This window comes from Sinocyclocheilus anshuiensis, unplaced genomic scaffold (genome assembly GCF_001515605.1).
Source record: "Sinocyclocheilus anshuiensis isolate Anshui unplaced genomic scaffold, SAMN03320099.WGS_v1.1 scaffold51, whole genome shotgun sequence".
NCBI classification, from domain to species: Eukaryota; Metazoa; Chordata; class Actinopteri; order Cypriniformes; family Cyprinidae; genus Sinocyclocheilus; species Sinocyclocheilus anshuiensis.
The window spans coordinates 1011453-1033485 of NW_015548296.1; the positions used below are offsets into that span (position 1 = coordinate 1011453).

The 22033-nt window shown below is 38.5% G+C and overlaps 1 protein-coding gene across 1 annotated transcript in view; it reads right to left on the reverse strand.

Annotated features, from left to right (window-relative positions):
- Positions 1-22033, reverse strand: part of LOC107656011 (forkhead box protein P4-like) — a 130506-nt gene that overhangs the window by 38641 nt on the left and 69832 nt on the right. Inside the window, 2 exon segments of the mRNA XM_016443660.1 lie at positions 5437-5523; positions 11723-11845. Coding sequence (XP_016299146.1) covers positions 5437-5523; positions 11723-11845 — 210 coding nt within the window.

Sequence of the window (22033 nt, forward strand, 5' to 3'; positions counted from 1 at the left end):
AGATTTGGAGAGCTGTGTGTGTGTGTGTGTGTGTGTGTGTGTGTAAGGGTAAGGGTGAGTGCTATGGAATACATGGCATGTGCCGATAAGGTCAGTTGGTGTCGTGGTGATAAATGTCCTCCTTCCTGAACTGGCCTGAGTCAAACCACTGTTCCCAGCGACACACTTTTTGATGTTCCCTCAATGAGAGATGGGCCTTATCTCCTTTGAGATAACGGTGCGAAAAAAGTGGAGGGGAGAGAGAAAAAATGTTGAAGGAGGGAAGGAAAATAAAAAAAGAAAAATAATTAAAGGTAGTTTCTTAATCTCACTGTCAGAGAAGTGTTTGAGGCCCCCGCCTGGGGCACAAGGCCCCATGGGAAAGGGCCACATGGGTCAACACCAACAGAGAAGAAAGAAAACACAAGCTCTTTCCAAAACCTAGTGAGCTGCTTTGTTCCCTACATAAGCAACTGTTTTCAATAAGCAGCATCCTAACAATCACAAATTTGTATACATTTGAAAAAGGCAACAACTCAAATAGTGCTTTGCCTTTGCACAAGAGAATCAACAGACAACTGATTTCTATAGTCATTTCTACATCAACAAGCTGCTAAGCTAACAGCACAATACTCTAATAAGAACCAAAATACATTGCACACATAAATATTACTAAAATAAATTACACTGAATTATTTTTTTTTTATATTTTTCACTACTTAATGAAATATTTACAATTATTTATAAATGGTAGCATAATTAAGTTTGGCCTTTTTTGTAACTATGTTGGGAGATCACTAGAAATTTGGAACAGAGTGACTGTCACAAAGTCCAGGGCCGGATCCACAAATTCTTAATAAAATTATTTTTAACTGATATTTTTTTCTTATTTTCTAACTTAAGAACAAAGTTAAGATTTATTTCTCAAAAAATATTTCTTGAGAATGTTAACTTTTTCCTTAATATTGTTCTATAGACAAAATGTAAGAATTTGAATGTGTGAAATTGTTCTGAAAAATCATTGCAAATGACCTCTTAAAGTGATAGTTTACCCAAAAATGAAAATTCTGTCATTATTAACTCACCCTCATGTCGTTCCAAACCCAAAAGACCACCAATTAAGATATTTCTGATGAAACCTGAGAGCTTTCTGACCCTCCATAGACAGACCCACCATATATAGTTAGGATAACCTTCAACTTGTCTTAAATCACCAAAGTTAAGATATTTAATTAATTTATTGGGTTGTTTAAAATATTAAGCAATGCAGCAACACACTAGCTATGTATGATACATATTACTATTACTAGGATCGATTGCTCTGAGGTGACAAAAACTGAATGATAATGTAAACAATGATCTATCATGATTATGCACATTAATTTGAAATTCAGTAACAACTTTACAAAAACAACTCAAATAGGGACCTTGCTTTTAATTTTATAATTGCAACCTAATTTTTGGGTGCACACATAAGAGAGCCAAAAAAGAACACACATACATACAAAAATAGAAAATATCTGAGGATGTCAAGTGCAATTCTTGAGAATTTTCTGAACTTTTTTTCTTTCTTGAATCCAGCCTCATTTCTCTGTGGAGGACCGTACTTGTTCTCTTCCCTAAATTTTGAGAATGACAGATTCGATAAAAGAGCTAGCAGAGAACCTTCAGTTAACACGCAACCGAAAGAAGTGAGGTAACGCCAATATTCAGCATGTCTATCCCTCTTCCCTTCCTCCTCCTCTTCATCCCTGTCTTCTCTCCTTTCTCTTGCTCTCCGTTAGGATCCCATGGGACACAGTTCAAGTTCTTTAACACATTGTGTCTGCACGCTGTTTACATTAGATGCAGTTGAGTGACTAAAGCTAGCGGAGTAACAGGCCTGTCAGCTTGATTTATGAGCACATCAAACAGAGTTTGGGCACGCCAGGCCCGACTGACAGCGCTACTTCATTAGGCTGACTCCAGGGTTACTCCACAGCTCAACCGTCAAACTGAGAGAGAGAGACAGATAGAGAGAGCGGGTGAAACAATAAAAAACAGAAAAAGAGCAAAAGTCGGGACTGATGATGCAAAAATGTGTGTGGCATCCATCTCTCCCTTTCTTCTTTCGGTCTATCTCACCTCTCAACCTGCTCGTGCTGACTGGCAGCGATATGGGCGGCAATTAAAGCGTCTTTTACTGAGCGAGAGCATATTACGTGTCATCTCTCCATCTTCAACTGCTTTACAAAAACAAAGTCCTGAGAGTTTGAGTTTCCAATTTCAATCACAGATTATATGAACAGGCCACTTGCCATGACTGTTGAAACTTTGTGCTAATGATGACGAATGAAAGGAAAATAAAATATATTGATGAAAAAATCGAGAAGGTGGTATTATGGCCAGAGATGCAGTTAGCTTCATGGCTTCAAGGGGGCAGTTTTCTGTGCCATGTGGACCAACAGCATGGCAGAACAAAGAAAAGGGAGGTTTCAGAGGATGAAGGGCTTTAAAAGAGGGCTAGAGGAATGAGAAACACCGCACATACTTGTGTTGCTATCTTCTTTCTTCTCTTCACGCCTGACTGCTTCACTTTTAGTCCAGTGCTGTCAGTGCAATCGTCCCGAAGGGAACACCAATACACAGCAGACAACATGCGTGTAAACACACACTCGCACAGATGAAACCTTCAACATGGCCTAATATAGTGCTCTTATATCCATTTTTCTTTGCATAGATACTCCGGATAGATTCCATTTAACAGTTAACATTCCACAAATAGAATTGTATGTTAACACTTAAAATGTACTCTATAGTATACACGCATGTGGAAATGTTTTATTTCATTTTATAAATAAAATAAAATAAAAAGGATAAAAATAAGGAAATAAATTTTAATGCAACATAAAAAAAATAAATAAATAAAAAGAGAAGTAAAATAATAAAAAAATAATAAATGCTTTTAATATTAATTGAATTTTAATTTAAGAAATAGCATCTTTTTGTTTTAAAAAAATCTTTAAGTAAAGAATTATAGGTGGCAGTACAGCATACTTCCAACCTAACATAATTGTGTGGTGGGGCAGCAGACTCACAACATGTCTATGACGTGTTGGCCAAGCACATTAGCATACTTAGCACAGGGCCATATTTTAGGCTGACTAAAGAAGCCCTGAACAAACGTGAGCTGATCCACTGGGAAGAGGAGCTGACCACTGCCCTCCCAATTTAATTTCCCTGCTCTCCTTCCACTCGGAGAGCACACCATCTCCCTAGCTCCAATATTTAATAAGGGAAAATGTCTGAAAAACTCCTGAGGCCTTGAATAAGGTTAGTCATGCTTTTTTATACCTTTCCCCTCCCCTCTCACTTTTCAATCTTCTTCCTTTTCTTTTTTCCCTTGGTCTCTGTCACATTCCTTAACTATCTGTGGAAATGTCAGGATACTGGTCTCATTTAAAGAGTGTGTGCATGTGTGTCACTCTGTGTACGTGTGTTTCGGCCACCTCGTGCATTTGCCACGCATTTGCTCTATCAGTCACGATGCTGTCTAGGGCATATCTAATGGGTCTTAATCCCTCTCCTCCATGACCTATAGCATCCACCCCCGCTTTCCTCATTCTCTCACCTGCTATGAAGTTAAGAGCTCATTTGTTTTCTGATCCTCTCAGTCACGAATACAGAGGACTGCGAACCACACTCAACCCTACACAGCTCAGATGAGAATTTGAGGCCTGTTTGCTGATTGCAGTGGAGTTGTTAGTAGAGTCCATAAACTGGACTGTGGATTATTCTCTCATTTAAACCATCTGAAGGTAGCTAGCTAGTCTCCTAACATACGTAGTGCTGATGTCTGTTTTTGTTGTTTTTTTGGGCACTTTTCAGATGGAATGCCAGCTGGGAGACTAGTTAATCCTGCCGAAAACCATCTTAGTCAGGCTTGGAGACAATCTAGACCATCTTAAACCTGAAGGGCTCACCTCAATCCCACAATTCACTCTTTTCATCTACACAGGCTACTGTACTCTGCATCTTGCTAGCAGCTATGTGCTAATCTCTGCTATTTTGATGGGTTTAGACTCTTTTCAGATCTGTAAACCCTATCTGACTAGGTAAATCAGTTTAGTAAGGTCAGGAGACAAGCTAAACCAATTTAACACCAGCTTGAGGAGGCTGCAGGCTAGCAAGGCTACACATCTTTCTAGTAGCCTAACTGTGCTAGCAGCTATGTGCTAATCTCTGCTATTTTAATGGTTTTAGACTCTTTTCAGATTTGTAAACCCATCTGACTGACCAGGTAAACCATTTTAACACTAGTTTAGTAAGTTTAGGAGACAAACTAAACCAGTTTAAAACCAGCTTGTGGAGGCTGCGGCTAGCAAGGCTACACAGGCTATCTTTCTCGTAACTGTGCTAGCAGCTATGTGCTAATGACTGCTATTTGTGGCTTATTTAGATAGGCAGGCTGCAAAACCATCTGATTGACCAGTGGGAATGCTGGAAGACTAAATAGACTATCCTAAACCAGCTTAAAGAAAACTAGCTTTCTTTTGTTTTCGGAGAGACGCAAACACAGTCCCCTAGTTTCATTTTACCTGCACAAGCTACTGTAACCTGCATGTTGCTGTGTTGCTAACTGTGTTAGCAACTACGTGCTAATCTCTGCGCTAAGCTGTCTGTTCATTAAGCCCTCATGAAAACTCCTTGATTAAGTTGTATCAGATATATCTCGTACCACTGACACACAAACCACAAAAGTTTGGATTTCATTTGACCGCCAGATTAGCGCAGATCTCCTCTCCCGCAGTGCGCAGGCAAGCGATTACGCCCTCGCCTTTGTTGTGCTGCAGTCTTATCCTCAGTGATCCAACATGATTCCCCCTCACCTTCATTACCCAGATCAGGTCCTTCTCCTCCTCCAGTGCATTAATTGACAATTAAAGAAACTTGTCGGCTCCACCATAGTGGGTTGTAATAGGGATTTTCCACTAGGCTTAGCAAGCGGCGACTTGTAAATTAATACTTAACGAGTATTAGCAGGGAAGCCCTTGGTAAGGTTTGGAGCATGACTTTGGTCAATGGCAGAGAAATGAAAATCCATATTCCCCAAACGTCTTAATCCGCATTTCTGAATTGCTTAATACACAAAATGCAATTGAGTGCTTGAGAGAGGAGGAAAAAAAACATGATGGCATCCGTCTCTTTTCCTATTGAGGATTTGATGTAATGCTCAGTGATTACAGAGCCTTTACAAGGTCTTTGCCGTTTCAATGCAGCACAAAATCAGTCATACAATCATCTCACATATGAGAATACAGTTATTTTCAAAGAGCTGGTTTCTGGCTTTCAAGAGGAACTGGCCTCTGCTGTGTGACAAATGATGTGTCAGCCATCTTGAGGATGCTCATCGGGGTGCTATGAGGGTGAAGTACACTGTGAAGTGCACTACAGAGGGAGAGGGCAGGGGGGTCTCACCTCTTTGGCCTGCTTCCCTGCTTGCTGTTGTTGGGTAAGGAGCTGTAGGTGCAACTGCTCCTGTTGCTTCTTGTAGTACTCCTGCAGCTAGACAGAGAGAAAGAGAGAAATGGGTTTTAATGCAATGGATATGTAACACTGCATAGCACACCACAGCAATACATATTACTAATCAAAAATTAAGTTTTGATATATTTACGGTAGGAAATTTACAAAATATCTTCATGGAACATGATCTTTACTTAATATCCTAATGATTTTTGGCATAAAAGAAAAATAGATAATTTTGACCCATACAATGTTTTTTTTGGCGATTGCTAAAAATATACCCAAGACTGGTTTTGTGGTCCAGGGTCACAAATATATGTAGAAAAAAAGAGCACTTCAATAAAACCTCAATAACACACTTTCACAATGACCAGATTCATCTGTATTGCAGAATCTAGTATGAAGGTTAAACGTATTGTATCTTTTCTCTCTATTTTCTTTAGTACTCTACATAAACCTGATAAAGGGCGTTTAAACATCAGTGCTTCTTCAATAAAGAGACACCATGGCACAATAAGTTGTCCTGTGATGCTATTAAACGAGTCACATGATACTGGGCATCCAAGATGAGGTAGTTGGGTGCAAGGAGTCGCATATGTCTAAAGGCATCAAAAAAATGAAAACAGGATAAAACAAGATCAGCTTCTTGCTTAAGGGCTAAAGTGCCTCCATAATAAGGCATATTCATCTTTTTTCAGCATTCCTCTAAAAGGCAGCTTAAACACCTGGCAGGTGGCGTATGAATGTGTCCTATAAATCATCTGTCCACCCTTCTATTGGTGTGGCAAACCTGACAGTGTGAAGACAGGCTTCCTTATTTATGATTGACTGAACTAAAACACACAACACCTGTCTGGGAAAAGGCACTGGTAAAATTTGCCCTTTGCTTCTAATCTCAGAGCAGTTTTCTTTACCTGCCGCATAACAGTTACGATTAGAACACAGGTGGTAGAAACCAGCCAGAGATCAGCACAAAAAGCCAATTTATGCCTTAAGCATCTGTGAGATCTGAAACACAGACACCTGCCTGATTCCTACACGGATGCTCCTGGCACTATCCTTCAATTATGTGCAGTACGGTTTATTATATACAAAATCATGCCATTGTCAAATGGAAAAGCACCTTTTGTGTGTTTTTCTTGTTCTGTTTGCTTGCGTGAGGGGTTTGTGTTAAGTTAATAAAGCACAAGAAAGGTGTTTACACACTGGTTACTGATTCAAAGCTCAGCTGAACGGGTCTCTATGTCCTCTACACAAGTAAACATAGACTGTATGTGCTTTATCACTGTGAAACACCTAGCAATGGCACACCTTACTCTGATTAAAAGCTTTGGGAACAGACTGAAGCATTTGAGAGTCATTGATTTTAAGTGTGCATAGTAGGGTTAGGGGTACGCTTCATTCTTCAGAACAATGAAGGTTATTAGACAAAAACAAGAAACAGGTGTGCGAGGGCAGAAGAATAGAGATGGGATTAATCATTTACAATTACCAACGACCAATTCTGTGCAAATCTTAAGATGTTTTCATTAGTTGCTAAGACAAACATTACTATTACTTTTTACTTCCCAGGGTTGTTAAACAAGGGTCCATTTAAAATATCAAATCACTAAAATCAATCAAAATACCTTAGTGACCACATATTGATGTGAATATGAGAAGAAATTCATTTCTTCAGAAGATGCAAAAAAATTGTATTAGGAACTCAAATAAGCAGTAAACTTTAATCAGAAGTAACACGCCTTTGATGCTCACTTGAAAACCTGGAAATAATGTTCAAAAATGTTCCCTAGAACAAGAAGTAAACTGTATATACATGAGGTTCTCACCTCCAAAGATTTAAAATAATACACTCACCCTTTCCTACATTTGAAAGAGAAAAAATATTACACGAGAAAGGCTTCCTGTTATGCTTTACTTTCACCTATTTGAACTAGCTGCTACTTTCAACTAGCTACTCTTTTACGGAGTCCTAAGTGGGACTGGCTCGCACCCACTAACACTGTCATTACACATCTCCAACCGTAGCTCTGGCTAACCGCAGCGGCTACCACAGACCCACCGCTGTTTGTTTTACTTTCAGATTATTAATTTACCCAGGAAAGCCTATTAAGATTAAAATCTCAGCTTTGCATGGATGACCTATGCGACATGGAAGTGCATGTTGACCGAAGAAGCAGAGCACGGAGGCCCTCGGACACGCAGAGGCTGCGGAGGAGCACCTGGGGGAACGCTGGCTGCAGCTGCTGGAGAAAAGTAGAATAATGATACCCTCATTAACTCCTTATCACACATACTGTTTACAGATGTAATGCGGGCTTACTTAAGGAATGAGGTACTTAACAGTGGGCTACGTACCAATTTACAACACTGTATAACTTTAAAAAGAGAGCGCTGACACAAAATACTTTCAGTGTACTTTTAATGAACTTTTAATATGACGAGACATGAAAATGTCTTTTTATAGCTATTACACATGCAGATTTTTCAACCTCAAATTCATTACAAAAAGGCTAACTGGAATATTTGTTCTTTCAATAAATTAATGTCACCATGCAAGACATTTTAAAACTTATTAAAATTAATTTCTTACAATTTTTAACATAATATTCTAAAATGTTTTACCTAAAATGTTGACTAAAAACTCAAATTATGCATCTCTGGGGTCATATGAAATACATACGACTTTTATGGAGATGCCGGAAAGGAAAAAAAATCAATAAAATAAAAAAGCAGGAAACTAAATGCATTCAAGTAAATGCATGATGTTTTTTTTCATTTATTTTTTTCCATGTTCTTTCCAGTCATTTGTGATTATTGAAAAGTTGTTTTTATTTGTTTTTAATTAGACAGATTCATTAATGAATCATTCATATTGCTCATTAAAACGAACTGATTCAAAAGAACAATTCACTCATAATTCAAACATTTCTCTACACAAGTGCAAGAACTGATTGCATATTTTAGAGCAGACTAGAAAAAAAAAAAGTATACTACATAAAGCACCATTTCCATGACTTTTCTATTAATTTTAATGAAATAAAATAAAATTAATTTTCATTTTTTCCTTATTCAAACTTCAATGATGTTTCCAGGTTTTCCACTACTGTGGAAACCCTGCACTTCATACCAAAACCAACAGCCCAGATGTTCATCTGACAGAATTACTTTGCAAAAGACAGAAAGCTTTCATTTGATTGGCTGTCTATCCTCAGAAAACTTCTCTCGGGCTGACCTGAGTGTACACAACTCTAGTCTTAAATAAGCCTTGAACTCACTCATCTCCTGCTGTTTTAACCAGACGAGCGGTTCTACCAAGCAACACTAAAAGTCTGCATTCCCTCTACAAAAGCCATCTCACACCACTGCGTCCATTTGGCTACCTGTCGTCATGCTGCTTTACAGGATATTGAAGGTGAGCTATCTTGTGCCTGCGACGCTGAGCCAAGGCCCTTTCGAACAGAGGAAGTCAGCGAGCCGTAAGGTGTGAAGCGAGACTCCATTTACCATACTAAAGGCGTTTGGCTGGCAATATGTCGCCCGTCTCTCGGTTTAAACTCTCCTCCACGCCTCGCTGCCGCCTGCCTGGCCCCGTTGCCTCTCGCCCACTCATTACCCCTTTAATTCATGCCAATATGAAGCAGAATAGTTGTGGGAATAATTAAAGAATAATTAAGGGTTTTTTAATGATTTGATTCAGTGGGCCCCTTTCACGTTAACTGCGTGCCTTGAAAGGCATTCACCTTAGATTCCCATTATTGTGACCTTGGTTTTACTTAACAGTACAGAGAGGGGATAAAAAAGGAAAAATATATCAGCAGGACTGTAATTAAGGGTTGGAGGGATGTAAAGGTTAACTCACACATGCATAAGTGCACACGTACACATAAAAATGCACTTGCTCTCGCTTTCCTGCGCTTGCGGTCTTTGTATGTAAAATCATATTTGTAAGGGTATTCACATGTAGAAAAAGCCAAAGCCCACTCATTCTCCCACACGCGCTGGGATGAGATCAGGGACGGATTGCTGTACGTGTGTGTTGGAAGGCTCTCTGATTGCTCCATTTGCCGTGCGCGAAAGAGTGAGCATTAAAAGCCACTTCTCACGTGGTTCATCACCACTGCAAACCATTAAACCCACTGGCTTTTACTGGAGATGTAAAACGGCCCATGAACGGTGACTATTTCAATTTCAATATCCTCGTTAAATATAGAATAAAAAAAAGAAAGAGAAATAAAGCGGGAGGAGGGGGACAAAGTGCTAAGTTTCTTTCTCAAACAGCTGAATTTTGATTTCTGCGAGCGAGCGACTCTTGATAAATTTGTCAGATCAGCTTGCCGCGATTTATACTCGCCTAAAGCAACCTCCTCCTCCTTACTACTAAATCAATTCTGCTCTCTGTCAAGATCATTTATGCAACAGAAAACCTTTTTACATCTTTTTGCTGTGAAAAATAATCATATGTTCTCAATTAGGGAGGTTTCAGAGACCTGATTTCTGTGTGAAAAGGTTGAGGGTGCGCAGAGTTTTGGGACGATGTTAAATATTTGAGAGACGCAAGAGAAATGGGGTTGTTTGTTTCTTCATGTCTGCTCAGGGGCCGCATCTCTGGCCTCCAGGCGAGATAGCAGAGGCCGCACAACTAATAAACAAAGAGAGAGAGAGAGACGGGAAGAGATATGGAAAAGTCTGGCTCAGCAGCTGGGTGAGAAACATTGCCCTCGCTCTAACATAAGCGCTCCCTGACCGCCGGCGAGTCGACGTGTAGCGACACCAGCCAAAGGAGACGTCGCTAACACTAGTATGCTAGTAAATGCTGCTTATAAACGCCAGAGCCAAGTAACATCAAAGCCGGGGAAGACATCATTCCGGGCATGCCTGTGAGGATGCAATCAAAGTTACACAAAACACGATTACATTACACACTCTGACATCTACACTCAGGGCCTATTAACGGGGATCACACGTGAATGTGCATTTACTGTGCCATCCGACGGCACTCTATAAAAATGCTGGCAACAGCTGTTGGAATGAAGGATGTCAGTTGGAGATTTCCGTCAATTTGGCAGGATTCTTCTATAAAACATGTACGGCTTGAGCAGTTAGAAGTCCGGACAGGAGGGAAGAAGTTTTCTTAAGGAAGTATGGAACAAAGCGTTTGTGTTTTTTATGTCTAAGTGCATGTATATTTGAAAAGGTTTTGAATTCTTTTTGTTTAGTTTGCACCCCCCTTGGCGCCAACTTAATATTTTTCAGTTAACATTAAGTTTTGTATGGAAGCCAATTTCTTCCTCAGTATAAAAAAATAAAAATAAAAATAAAAAAGGTAGTTGTGACACTTTTCTTCATAGTGTCAACTATTTCTCATAAATGTGAATTTATAGATTACCATTCAAAGGTTTGAGGTCAGTAAGAGTGTTTTAATAAAAAGTGACAGCAAAACAAGTAATAACGTTGTGACACAAAATTATATTTCAAAGAAATGCTGGTTTTGAACATTCTATTCATCAAAGAATCCTGAAAAATGTATCACAGTTTCCTCAAAATTATATGAATCATTCATTTTCCTTAAAAATATGTTCATATATTACCATTGATAAAAAAAAAAAATGAAAGCATTTTCTTAAGCAGCAAATTAGGGTGATTTGTGAAGGATCATGTGACATTGTGACAAAAATCAGCTTTATCATCACAGGAATATATGGAATTTTAAAATATATTAAAATGAAAAGTTACAGTTTTTAAAATTATAATAATATTGTAGAATAGTATGTTCTACTGTATTTGTAATTAAATAAATTCAGCCAGGGTAAGATATTTTAAACTATATGATAATTACCTGCAGAAACAGGCTTTCCTAGTTTTCTGTACTCCAAATTAACAAATAAACAAATATGGTTAGCCTTAAATAATTAATTGATTAAAATTAACCAAATAAATGTCCAATATCATGAAACTCCATGAAAGCTATCATATCATACACACACTTTTGCTGGAAAATGACGACATATGGACCCACAGCACAGCACAGGTTTTAAAGAACATGATGTAGCGAATAGCGTTCAGTAATATTTTGATTAGCCAATAAAACGTGTACCAATTGGCTTGGAAAAATTTACCTTTTGTGTGGTTTGTGTGGGCATGTCATGTCTGAACAGCCCAGACATTCACAAATATTGTTTTAAGTTCTGTGTGTGGTGACTTGCGAGGCGCCCCTGTGTGTCGGTGTGTGTGTTACCTGTTGCAGCATAAGGGCTTGTTGCTGTTGGAGTAAAGCTTGGAGCTGAGGTGGAGAGAGGATCTGCTGCATCTGCTGAGGAGTTATCATCTGTGGGGTCATCATCGCCATGGATACCGGCACCTAATAAGAGAAGACAGACCAATAAGTGACCACATGCATGGTTGTGCGTGTATTTGATTATCACACTCTGTTACAATGGGTCTGTACTCAACTGGTGGGTCGTGACACTAAAATGTGTCACTGGTCTGCTCAACAGAATGATGCTAAATGCAAATTATTAACATGCATGTGATAAATAAACAGGCTTATCGACTGTTAAGATGCACAATCTGGGCCCAAAAACAAAATCTCTGTACTAAATGACACCGTTACAGAGAGATAAGCACATATCCCTCACTTGAACGTGATACAAAGCCATTTCTGTTTCTCTAGCATCATAAAGGAATGTTGTACTTCACTTTAATTAACTCTTTATCCTGTCATGCCAAAGAGAGTACACATAACATCAGCTCTGTTGACACAATAGAGATCCACACTGCTTGCATTGTAAAACCCTGGCAGTTTTTCCAAAAGAGAGCGAGAAAGCGTGTTGATCAAATCTTCCCTTGAGTATGTAGTCTTTATCAGCCTAAAAGTACTTCAATAAACATAATATTATGATTCGTTATCTAGAGAATCACATCTTTGGCAAAAATAACAAACAGTCTGATAAGATAGCTATCGGCAGGAAACAACTTGCAACAGTCTGGAATTGAGAGCGCAATTTGCTAGACAAGAACGAGGCGTAAAGATGGAAGGCATGATTCTTATCTTATGACAAATATGCAGAAAAGGAGAGAAATGGAAAGAGAGCCAGGCTCAAAAATAAAGATTTCTCTCTGCAAGTCCAGTCAGATGTTCACTTGCCCTACCAACATTTTCAATGGCCCCACTCAGAAAACCCCATATTATTTTTAGCAAAATGTTTCATATTCATATTTTTCACTTAGCATGACGTTTTCAGTGGAAGCCCATTAAAAAAAATTAAAACAGTCCTTTTTTTTCTCATAATAGCAACTTTTAAATTGCAACTTTATTTCTTATATTTCTCACAGTTGCTTGTTTTTTTTTCATGTGGAATTCTTTTTTTAACCATAATGTTAACAAAAAAGAAATAAAAAAAAAAAAAATATATTTCATTTTGAATTCAGAAGTTATGAATTCACACAAACACCTTTGTTGAAAAATGATGGCATAAGTTGCAAAAAATTACTGATTTGCTTGACGCTTCCATGACTATTAATTAAAAAAAAAGAAAGAAAGAAACCTCAAACTTGATTTAAATCCGCTGAATTCATCAAATGCCTAAAAGTACTTCAATAAACATAATATTATGATTCGTTATCTAGAGAATCACATCTTTGGCAAAAATAACAAACAGTCTGATAAGATAGCTATCGGCAGGAAACAACTTGCAACAGTCTGGAATTGAGAGCGCAATTTGCTAGACAAGAACGAGGCGTAAAGATGGAAGGCATGATTCTTATCTTATGACAAATATGCAGAAAAGGAGAGAAATGGAAAGAGAGCCAGGCTCAAAAATAAAGATTTCTCTCTGCAAGTCCAGTCAGATGTTCACTTGCCCTACCAACATTTTCAATGGCCCCACTCAGAAAACCCCATATTATTTTTAGCAAAATGTTTCATATTCATATTTTTCACTTAGCATGACGTTTTCAGTGGAAGCCCATTAAAAAAAATTAAAACAGTCCTTTTTTTTCTCATAATAGCAACTTTTAAATTGCAACTTTATTTCTTATATTTCTCACAGTTGCTTGTTTTTTTTTCATGTGGAATTCTTTTTTTAACCATAATGTTAACAAAAAAGAAATAAAAAAAAAAAAAATATATTTCATTTTGAATTCAGAAGTTATGAATTCACACAAACACCTTTGTTGAAAAATGATGGCATAAGTTGCAAAAAATTACTGATTTGCTTGACGCTTCCATGACTATTAATTAAAAAAAAAGAAAGAAAGAAACCTCAAACTTGATTTAAATCCGCTGAATTCATCAAATTCATAACAAAAATGTTTAAGACATCACACAAAACCAATTGTTTAAGTTAAGTTTCAAAGGCATAAAAACACATGCAAACATGATCAACAGATGCAGTGCTGGCCCAGTATGGCTAGTGGCAGCCTATCAACTGTCCAGAAATTCATATCGGTCATGGTTGTCCTTACTATGTGTGTGTAAAAGAGAGATGGTTTGAAAACGCCTGAAGGCAGGCCTCCAGTACCATTACATCCTTTAATGCAGTAGGACCAGCCACTCTGTGAACTTATAGGCAGCTTTTTAACGGGCCAGCAATTTCCACCAGTACAATTTGCGACTGCTTCCTCGAATGCAACTAGTGATCTTCCACTGACACACACACACGCACACACACACACACACACACACACACACACACAGCCGCTCAATTATAGGCGTGACGCAGGTGAGGCTATGTTAGACTAGCGCTTACAGCTAAAGCTAACAAGCACGGACACATTTCAGCTGATGAGATCATGCATCTGATGCCATCGAGGGCGAGCGTTAGAGCATTTCGGCCCTCTGCCAAAAGTCAGGTACTAGCGTTTGATGACTTATATCAAGAGTTAAAACACATCAAGGGCCCTACAATTACAGCTTGGAAAGAGAGTATGTGCATCCAGGGAGGAAGAGGCGTCTGAAATAAAGTCAGGGCGCCATCCGAGGCGATAGCCTGCAGCAGGCCGGCCGCATATGCGCGTGTGTGTTGTTTGTGTACCCAATGGGGGAGACAAAACGTGAGATAGGGCAAAAGAGGGGGCTCGACGTGGCGGGCACTTGGCGTCACGCCAATTTGCCACGCGCGGTTGCTTGTCACTGGGAAAGAGCGAAATGAAAACCTGTAATTAATTGCTCCTCTGCATCCCATTCTCCCGCGGTGACAACCCATACATTCTATTTTATACACACGTTCATTGACATTTTCAAGTTGCAGGCGTAATAATTACCAGAGTTATAACACCTTCTATTGCGCCGCGACAGTGGGATTGACGAGCCGCCTGAATGCTGAGTTGTTAAGGTTTGACGCCATTAATTGCCCCTATAATCTAATATCACAAAGGCGGGCCATTACACACCGTGAGCGGCGCGTGCAATTCGACACTACGGTTTCAGAGCAGTGCAGGAAAACAAAAGCGCGCCATTAGGGACTTGACGGCCGCTAACAAAAGCGCAGCACAATGCGGAATTATATTTTCATTCGGCTTTGTCTCTCGCCCATAAATGATTCCCCCCGTTCATTTGCCGCTGAATAGACCCAGTAATAGAGGAGCCCGAAACCCCAACCATTTGAAGTCAGGCATTTATTAAATGAATTTAATTTTTTCCTTCAATGTTTTTTCACTTTCTCTCTTTAAATTAACATGCAACGGGAAAGAAAGGCGAGGGAGATATTTTGCTCGATGAGCAGAAGCACAGTGGCGAGCACCTTGCTGTGAATTATCAGGACTGAACACTCATTTACTATATTTTAAAAACAGAGACAAAAAGCATTCTGTCTGCATGTGATGAGAGTGAATAACGAGAGATCTGTTGTGGTGTGTTGCCAATAAAGGGCTAGAGATCACGTTCTGACCATAGGAAGAGAGCTTGGCTTATAGTGGAGCTGCCATAAAGGCTTAGAAATATATAGATGCATTATTTAGGAACTAAATGAATGTAATTTAGAAAAAAAAAAAAATTAAATTTAATATAAAATATAAAAAAAAAATAACTTACATTTAAAAAAAGATCGATATATATTTATGATAAAATATTTACAATATATAGTGCTGTCAAACGATTAATCGCATCCAAAATAAAAGTTTTTGTTTACATAATATATGTGTGTGCTGTGTATATTTATTATGTATATATAAATACACACACTTGCATGTATATATTTAAGAAAAAATATGTTTATAGATTAAATATATTTATATATAATATAAATTATGTATATATATATACAAATAGAAATGTATACATGTAAATATTTTAAAATGTATACTGTATGTATGTGTATTTATATATACATAATAAATATACACAATACATACACATATGTAAACAAAAACCTTTATTTTGGATCCAACTAATCGTGATTAATCGTTTGACAGCACTAAAAATACATTTATAAAAATGTACAGTAGCTAGAAAAAAATCTGCAAGCAATACACACACACACACACACTTTTTTCCATGTCTATAATTAATCAAATGGCATTTATAGTTCAGGTAACTGGCTGAAAAAAAAAAAAAAGCAAAGCTGGCATGGAGATTGCATCCTTAAAGAGTCCTACTCCGGCTGAGCAATTGCCGCTGATATGAACAGGAAGGCTAACATACAGCTTGTTTTGCAATAAAAGCATATAATAACAGGGCTTATGCTATAATATGACAGGTGAACCTTCAAGCCTCCACCAATCAGTGGCACGTATGTCAAGGGTCATCCGCAGAGGGTAGCTCAGGTAGGGGGTAAAACACACAAAAAACACAATTGACCAGCACTGTCCGCATGCACCACGTAGAGCTACCCACTACTGACAGGGGTCAGCTTCAATACAGAGAGAGAGAGAGCAGCGGGGGAGATGGCCGTTCGCAGGGAGCGGAGCAGTAATTAGAGGGGCTATTTGAAGAGCAAGTTTAACTGATTAACAAAGAGAAGAGATTGGAAATGAGGGAGAGAGAGAGAGAGAGAAGAGGGAAGCCGAGCCGCAAGAAGAGCGATGCGTCCCAGAGGGTCATAAAGGAAGTAGTAAGGACAGAGAATGCATTCCAATGAGCCTTAATCTGACTTTTCCTTTTTTTCCGAGCTTGATAAATTACAATCAGTCTTATCAACCACCCTTCGCTCTTTAAAACACAGACACAAGGACGATGATGTGAATCTCTCGTGACCCTACAGACAGACCCACGGCCAGAGCTCGACATTGTGTGGTTTATGCGGGGTCTGAACTGAAACAAGTGAGAGTGTTTTAATACCAAATCCTCCTCAGCACAATATACTGTCAGTCTGCCAAATGACTCGCTTTCATTAAATTAAAACCATCGGCACTTAAAAGCATTTTTTTTTCTCCCGCGAGCTGTTTCACCTGTGCTCCTGGATTCAATCTGATTCCATTAGTGTGGATATATGGAACGTCTCAATGCATTCCACGATAAGTTGTAACCGTTTCTGCTCTAATGAAGTGGCCACTCAAATTATTTGTCGTTTAAAAATAGATTTGTGAGTTGCGGCACATCTTGCAAGGTAAAAAGATGCTTAAGATTGGAAAAGCATGATGGATAGAATGTCGATATATTGAATATTGATGATATATTAGGAATGATTTGCCTGCCAATGTTTAATTAGACAACATCATAAACATAGCAATAATTTAAATGCACTTTTTATTCGCCCATTATGTTTCCTCCTTCCCACCATTTCTTCACAACTTACACGAGTATGAGAGCATTAAAACAGAAATGTTTTAATAGCCTCTCTGATTTAAAATGAAGTAGTAAAACAAGATTAGAATTGGAAAGTTTTCCAATGGCAAAATATATATTAATTTATATACATAAAATGGCATACATATATGTAATTAGCATAAAGATGGATGGATGGATAGAGCAGGCTACACCCTTTTGCTACATTACCTCCTTTTTTATTTATCCCTATTAGCACTTTCAGGATGTTTAAAATAAAGGCAGCGAGTACAAATGTATAGAGGAGATCTTCATTTTGGGAAAGGTCAACCTCCCAGTAATGAGCCGTACACTAAATTATGGTATTAAAATAAATGGATGATGATGAATGCATCTCCATTCTCTAGAGGATTCTTTGCCATTCCATATTACAGGGTAATTATCACATTTAGTGCCATGGTACATACAGATGCACACACAGACAGGAGCAGCAGAAAAAGTGGCCGAAAGAGCCTCAAGTGAAAGCATATAAAAACATGTTACTAAACTTTGGACAGACGTGGCAAATCAGCTCCATAAAGCCATAATTGGGTCTGGCTAAGTTCTTGAAAGGCTTTTTATAGCTGGAGAGGAATAATATACTTGTCCATATAAAGGGGGGAAAATCTGATAAACGGCCCTTAAAGTTGAAGAATTCAGAGAAGAGCACAAAGGTCTAGTGCTTTAAAGACTGCAAGGGAACTCGGCTCAGACTTGGGAGTATGAATTATGACAGATCAACGCTCATGTGGAAAGGTGGCCAAAGAATCACTTTGACTATGTAAAGAGTGCACAGTTCTGGTCATCCAAATATAAAATCCTGGTTAACACGCAGGAAGAGTTTAGTTCTTCTAGAAAGCCAAGACGGGGTGTCCTATAACAACTAAGTAAAACAATTGCCCCTCTGTGATGAGCCAGAAACGAGAGGATGATTAACTTGTAAATTATTAGTGACACGCACAATCCTTAAAGAGACAGTTCCTAAAAATGCAATTGTATGGGAAAGAGCATCTTGGGACATCCTAGATTTGTTAAATGCTCCACAAAAGAAAACGACAAACAGTTTAGGACATGTCTTGAGCCCAAATGTCACCAAACTTTGTAGGATGCATCAATATTAAAATTGTATCCAATGGAATAAACCGACATTTAATTTAGTGTTATGACCAATAACCAACAAATGGCAGATTTGAAGTCTTATTTGTATAAAACAAAACTAAAACATAAACTTTTAAATGCTACAAGCGAATTTAGGAATCATAACATTATAATGCACGGTATAAAAATAGATATTAATTTTGCGATTTTCTGAGGATCTCTTAATTATTAGTGTTTTTATAGATTTATTTCAAATGAATGTTGGACGACGAGAACGTTACCAAAAAAAAAATCAGTTTATTCACGGGTGTGCTCGTGAGTCTACTGCCAGCGGGCTCAAGCCGGTAAACAAGCCGTCACATCTCATTTACACAACAGTGCCATTAATCGCCTCGCAAACCAATACCAAGCGCTGGGCCGTGAGGCGAGAGGGAGACTCCGGGGAGGGAGGATGGAGGTTAAGCCTTGGGTTGTGGAGGCTCGGAGGGGTCCGAGACAGGGGGCAAACAGGGAGAGAAGGGATGGAGGAAGCGTGAACCCAAACAAAAACGGGAGGGACGGGGGATACCAGATATGAGGAGAGAGTTACTAAGATTGTACCACAAGAAAAAGGCTCAAGGAACCGCTTAAAATCTGAAATGCAAAGATTTCTGTAGGAACAATACTGCAAGGAGGAGACTTGTTGTTTGGATATAATTATATATTTATATATTATATACTTATAGTTCTTAATATTTTTATTATTTTAATAATTTAAAATGTAAAATACAATTTTATATAAATTTGACAAAAATACATGTTTATGAATGTTATATTTTTTCACATTTTAAATGTGTATATATGTATATAGTTGATATGATGTCAGTATATATAATGTAATAAATATAATCCTATTTTGTATTTAGATTTTTATATTATTAATTTTATATAAGATCATTTAAATATATATGAATAGAAAAATTATATAAATAAACAAAAAAATATAGTATTACAAACAATGCCATTACGGCAAAAATAACACTGTCAGACCCCTCAGCATCACCCTGTCAGGGTTTATTTTATGATAATGTCCAGATATACATTATCCCTACTTGTAATGTTGCAAACTGGTCGCAGTGTTTGATAACATGGCTATAGCAAACCTCGTTAGCAGTTACACATCTAAACTGTTGCCTCTGTCTCCTTACTAAACCTTATGATCACCTTTCATCTCCACCATATCACATGCACTTTGCAACGGTGCTAAACTGCTACACGCTAACTCCCTTCCCCCATCAAGCTAAAGCAGAATGTGTTTATCAACACATGATCAGGTGAACAAAATGCCACCACTATTTCAACCAGAATAATTCTCTTCTCTTAATCCTGACAGGAGGGGCCAAGAGGTCACATTTCTCAGGTGGAAGCGATAAGGGAAGCTAGGTGGGGTTAGCATGAGGGGGGACGGGTGGGTGAGCTTTTAAGCAGTCACACTGCCACCTTCAAAAAGCCTGGAAGATATTAGCCTGCATGTGGAGAGTGAAGGGTCACTATATTGAATGGGACGCGACGCTAAAGAGGCCTGTCATTTTAATAACAGGCCCGCTGAAAGGCTGCAGGCGCTGTTACCAGGTGGCTCTGTGATGATGTCTTCCAGGCTATATAGAGGGGTCCTGGAGCACACAGCCACCTTTTCACAAGCTAATTTGTCTAAAACCCCCCATCATTGCCCCCCGCCCAAGTTAGCCCCATTACCTCCCACAGATATTTATCATATCGCGCTTCTTATACAGTACATGGTGGCGGTGCGGGCGGTTTTGTTTGCAATGGCTTGTCGTTATGTGTGCGGTGTGTAATAAAAGCCAGCCACCGGGGGCTGCAGGGCTGAGCGACTCCAGAGAAGCAGAGAATTCTGGGCTGTCACTCGCTTATTTTCACCCAGTTCAGAGCTGGCGTCTGGGGACCGCTTTCTCTGACAGCGTTCAGACAGCATTCGGACAAATGAAAATCCGCCAGTGCGCGGGTGCCCCGAGTCGGGCAAGTTCAAGTGGAAAATCCCCCCACCACTCCGTCTTCCGTATCCCTCTTCCATTAGTCCCTCGCTTTCTGCGGACGTCCCTCGCACACACACATCTGTGGCTCTATCTAACGCCTCACTGCCCCAGAATAAAAATGACAACAAATTTCCAGTGGAACACAACAGAAGAGATGACTGGGGTGCGGAAATATAAAAGCCCATTATCGACCGCGTTCATTACACTTTTCACTCATGTTTCAGATCAAAAAATTGACTTTTACACTCCACTGCTCAAACCCAAACTCTGAAACGGCCACTGCGGCCCTGGGTGTTTCTCCTCACGCTCTCTCTCTCTCTCGCCGTCTTCAATCTGTCAGGCCTCTCGCATTCCGGGTCACCCTCTCTAACCCTCTCTCTCTTCAAAACAGCCTCTTTGAAAAGGGGAAAAAAAGTGCCGACTAAGCATTCCCACTTAATGGACAAAACAGAGTTTTCAAAAACAAAAGTTCAAGAAAAAGGGCTCGGTCCAGTACGGATGGTCTTTTTACCCATTGATTTGAGATGTCTATATACGTGTCGGTTTCCAAAAAAACACCAAAGAATTCTTATCAAAACCTGCTCTTAAGTGGCTATTTGCATGAGAAGCACTGCATTGTGTTTTACCGTGATGAAGAACAAACACAAGAGGTAAATTTTCATTAGGGTCGAAGGGCTTTCAAAGTTCATGCTGTAAAAATGAGCCCGAGGTTCTTGACCACACAGAGGTGGAGGTTCCAGCTGGCATCACACATCTCTCCATAGGATCATCTCGGATGCGGGGCTCCCATCATCCAGTGCTACCCTGGCAACGCAGCCTCTCTATCAACGCTCAAGAGAAGGAAACTAATTAGCATGTCTCTAATGAGTCTTTTCATTTTTTTTTTTTAATTAAACGAGGTCCTCAATAATACATGAAAAGAGGACACTTTTTCTTTTCAATTACCAACAGAGATGGGACTGGAGCCACGTGTGTGCATGTAAAATGGGTCTATATTGCCATGATAAATTCTATGCCCTTTTCATCACCTTATACACAGATAAAAATACTCCTACAGTGTAATGGAGCCTTTAAAAAGTGTGGATTTTATTATGTTGCTAATTAAAAATAAAACAAATGAATAAATAAATAAACTGAATGAAAATAAGCAAAAGATTGGGGTACATATATATATATATTAAAAAAAAAAGAAATTAATGCTTTTATTCAGCAAAAATGCAATAAATTAATCAATAGTGAAAGTAAAGACATTTACAAAATGCTGCAAAAGATCAAACAAATGTTGTTCTTTTGAACTTTCTTTTCATTGAAGAATCAGGAAAAAAAAAGCACTGCTTCCACTAAAACATTAAGCAGCACAACTGTTTTCAGCATAGGAAAAGTTTCTTGCGCATCTTGCCATCAAAGGAACAAATTACATTTTACAATGTATTAAAATACAAAACAATTATTTTAATTCATAATATTTCAAATTGTATAATATAAAAAAAATTTAATATTTCAAGCAGACTGAGCCAGCACAGACACAGTAAATAAAAAATAAATAAATACATATATATATAAATATAAATAAAAAAATAAAAAAATATTGACTTTTTTTGGGACAGTCAGGGCTAAAGAATCATAGATTGACACTCTTCTGTAGATATATACAGTATATATATATATATATATA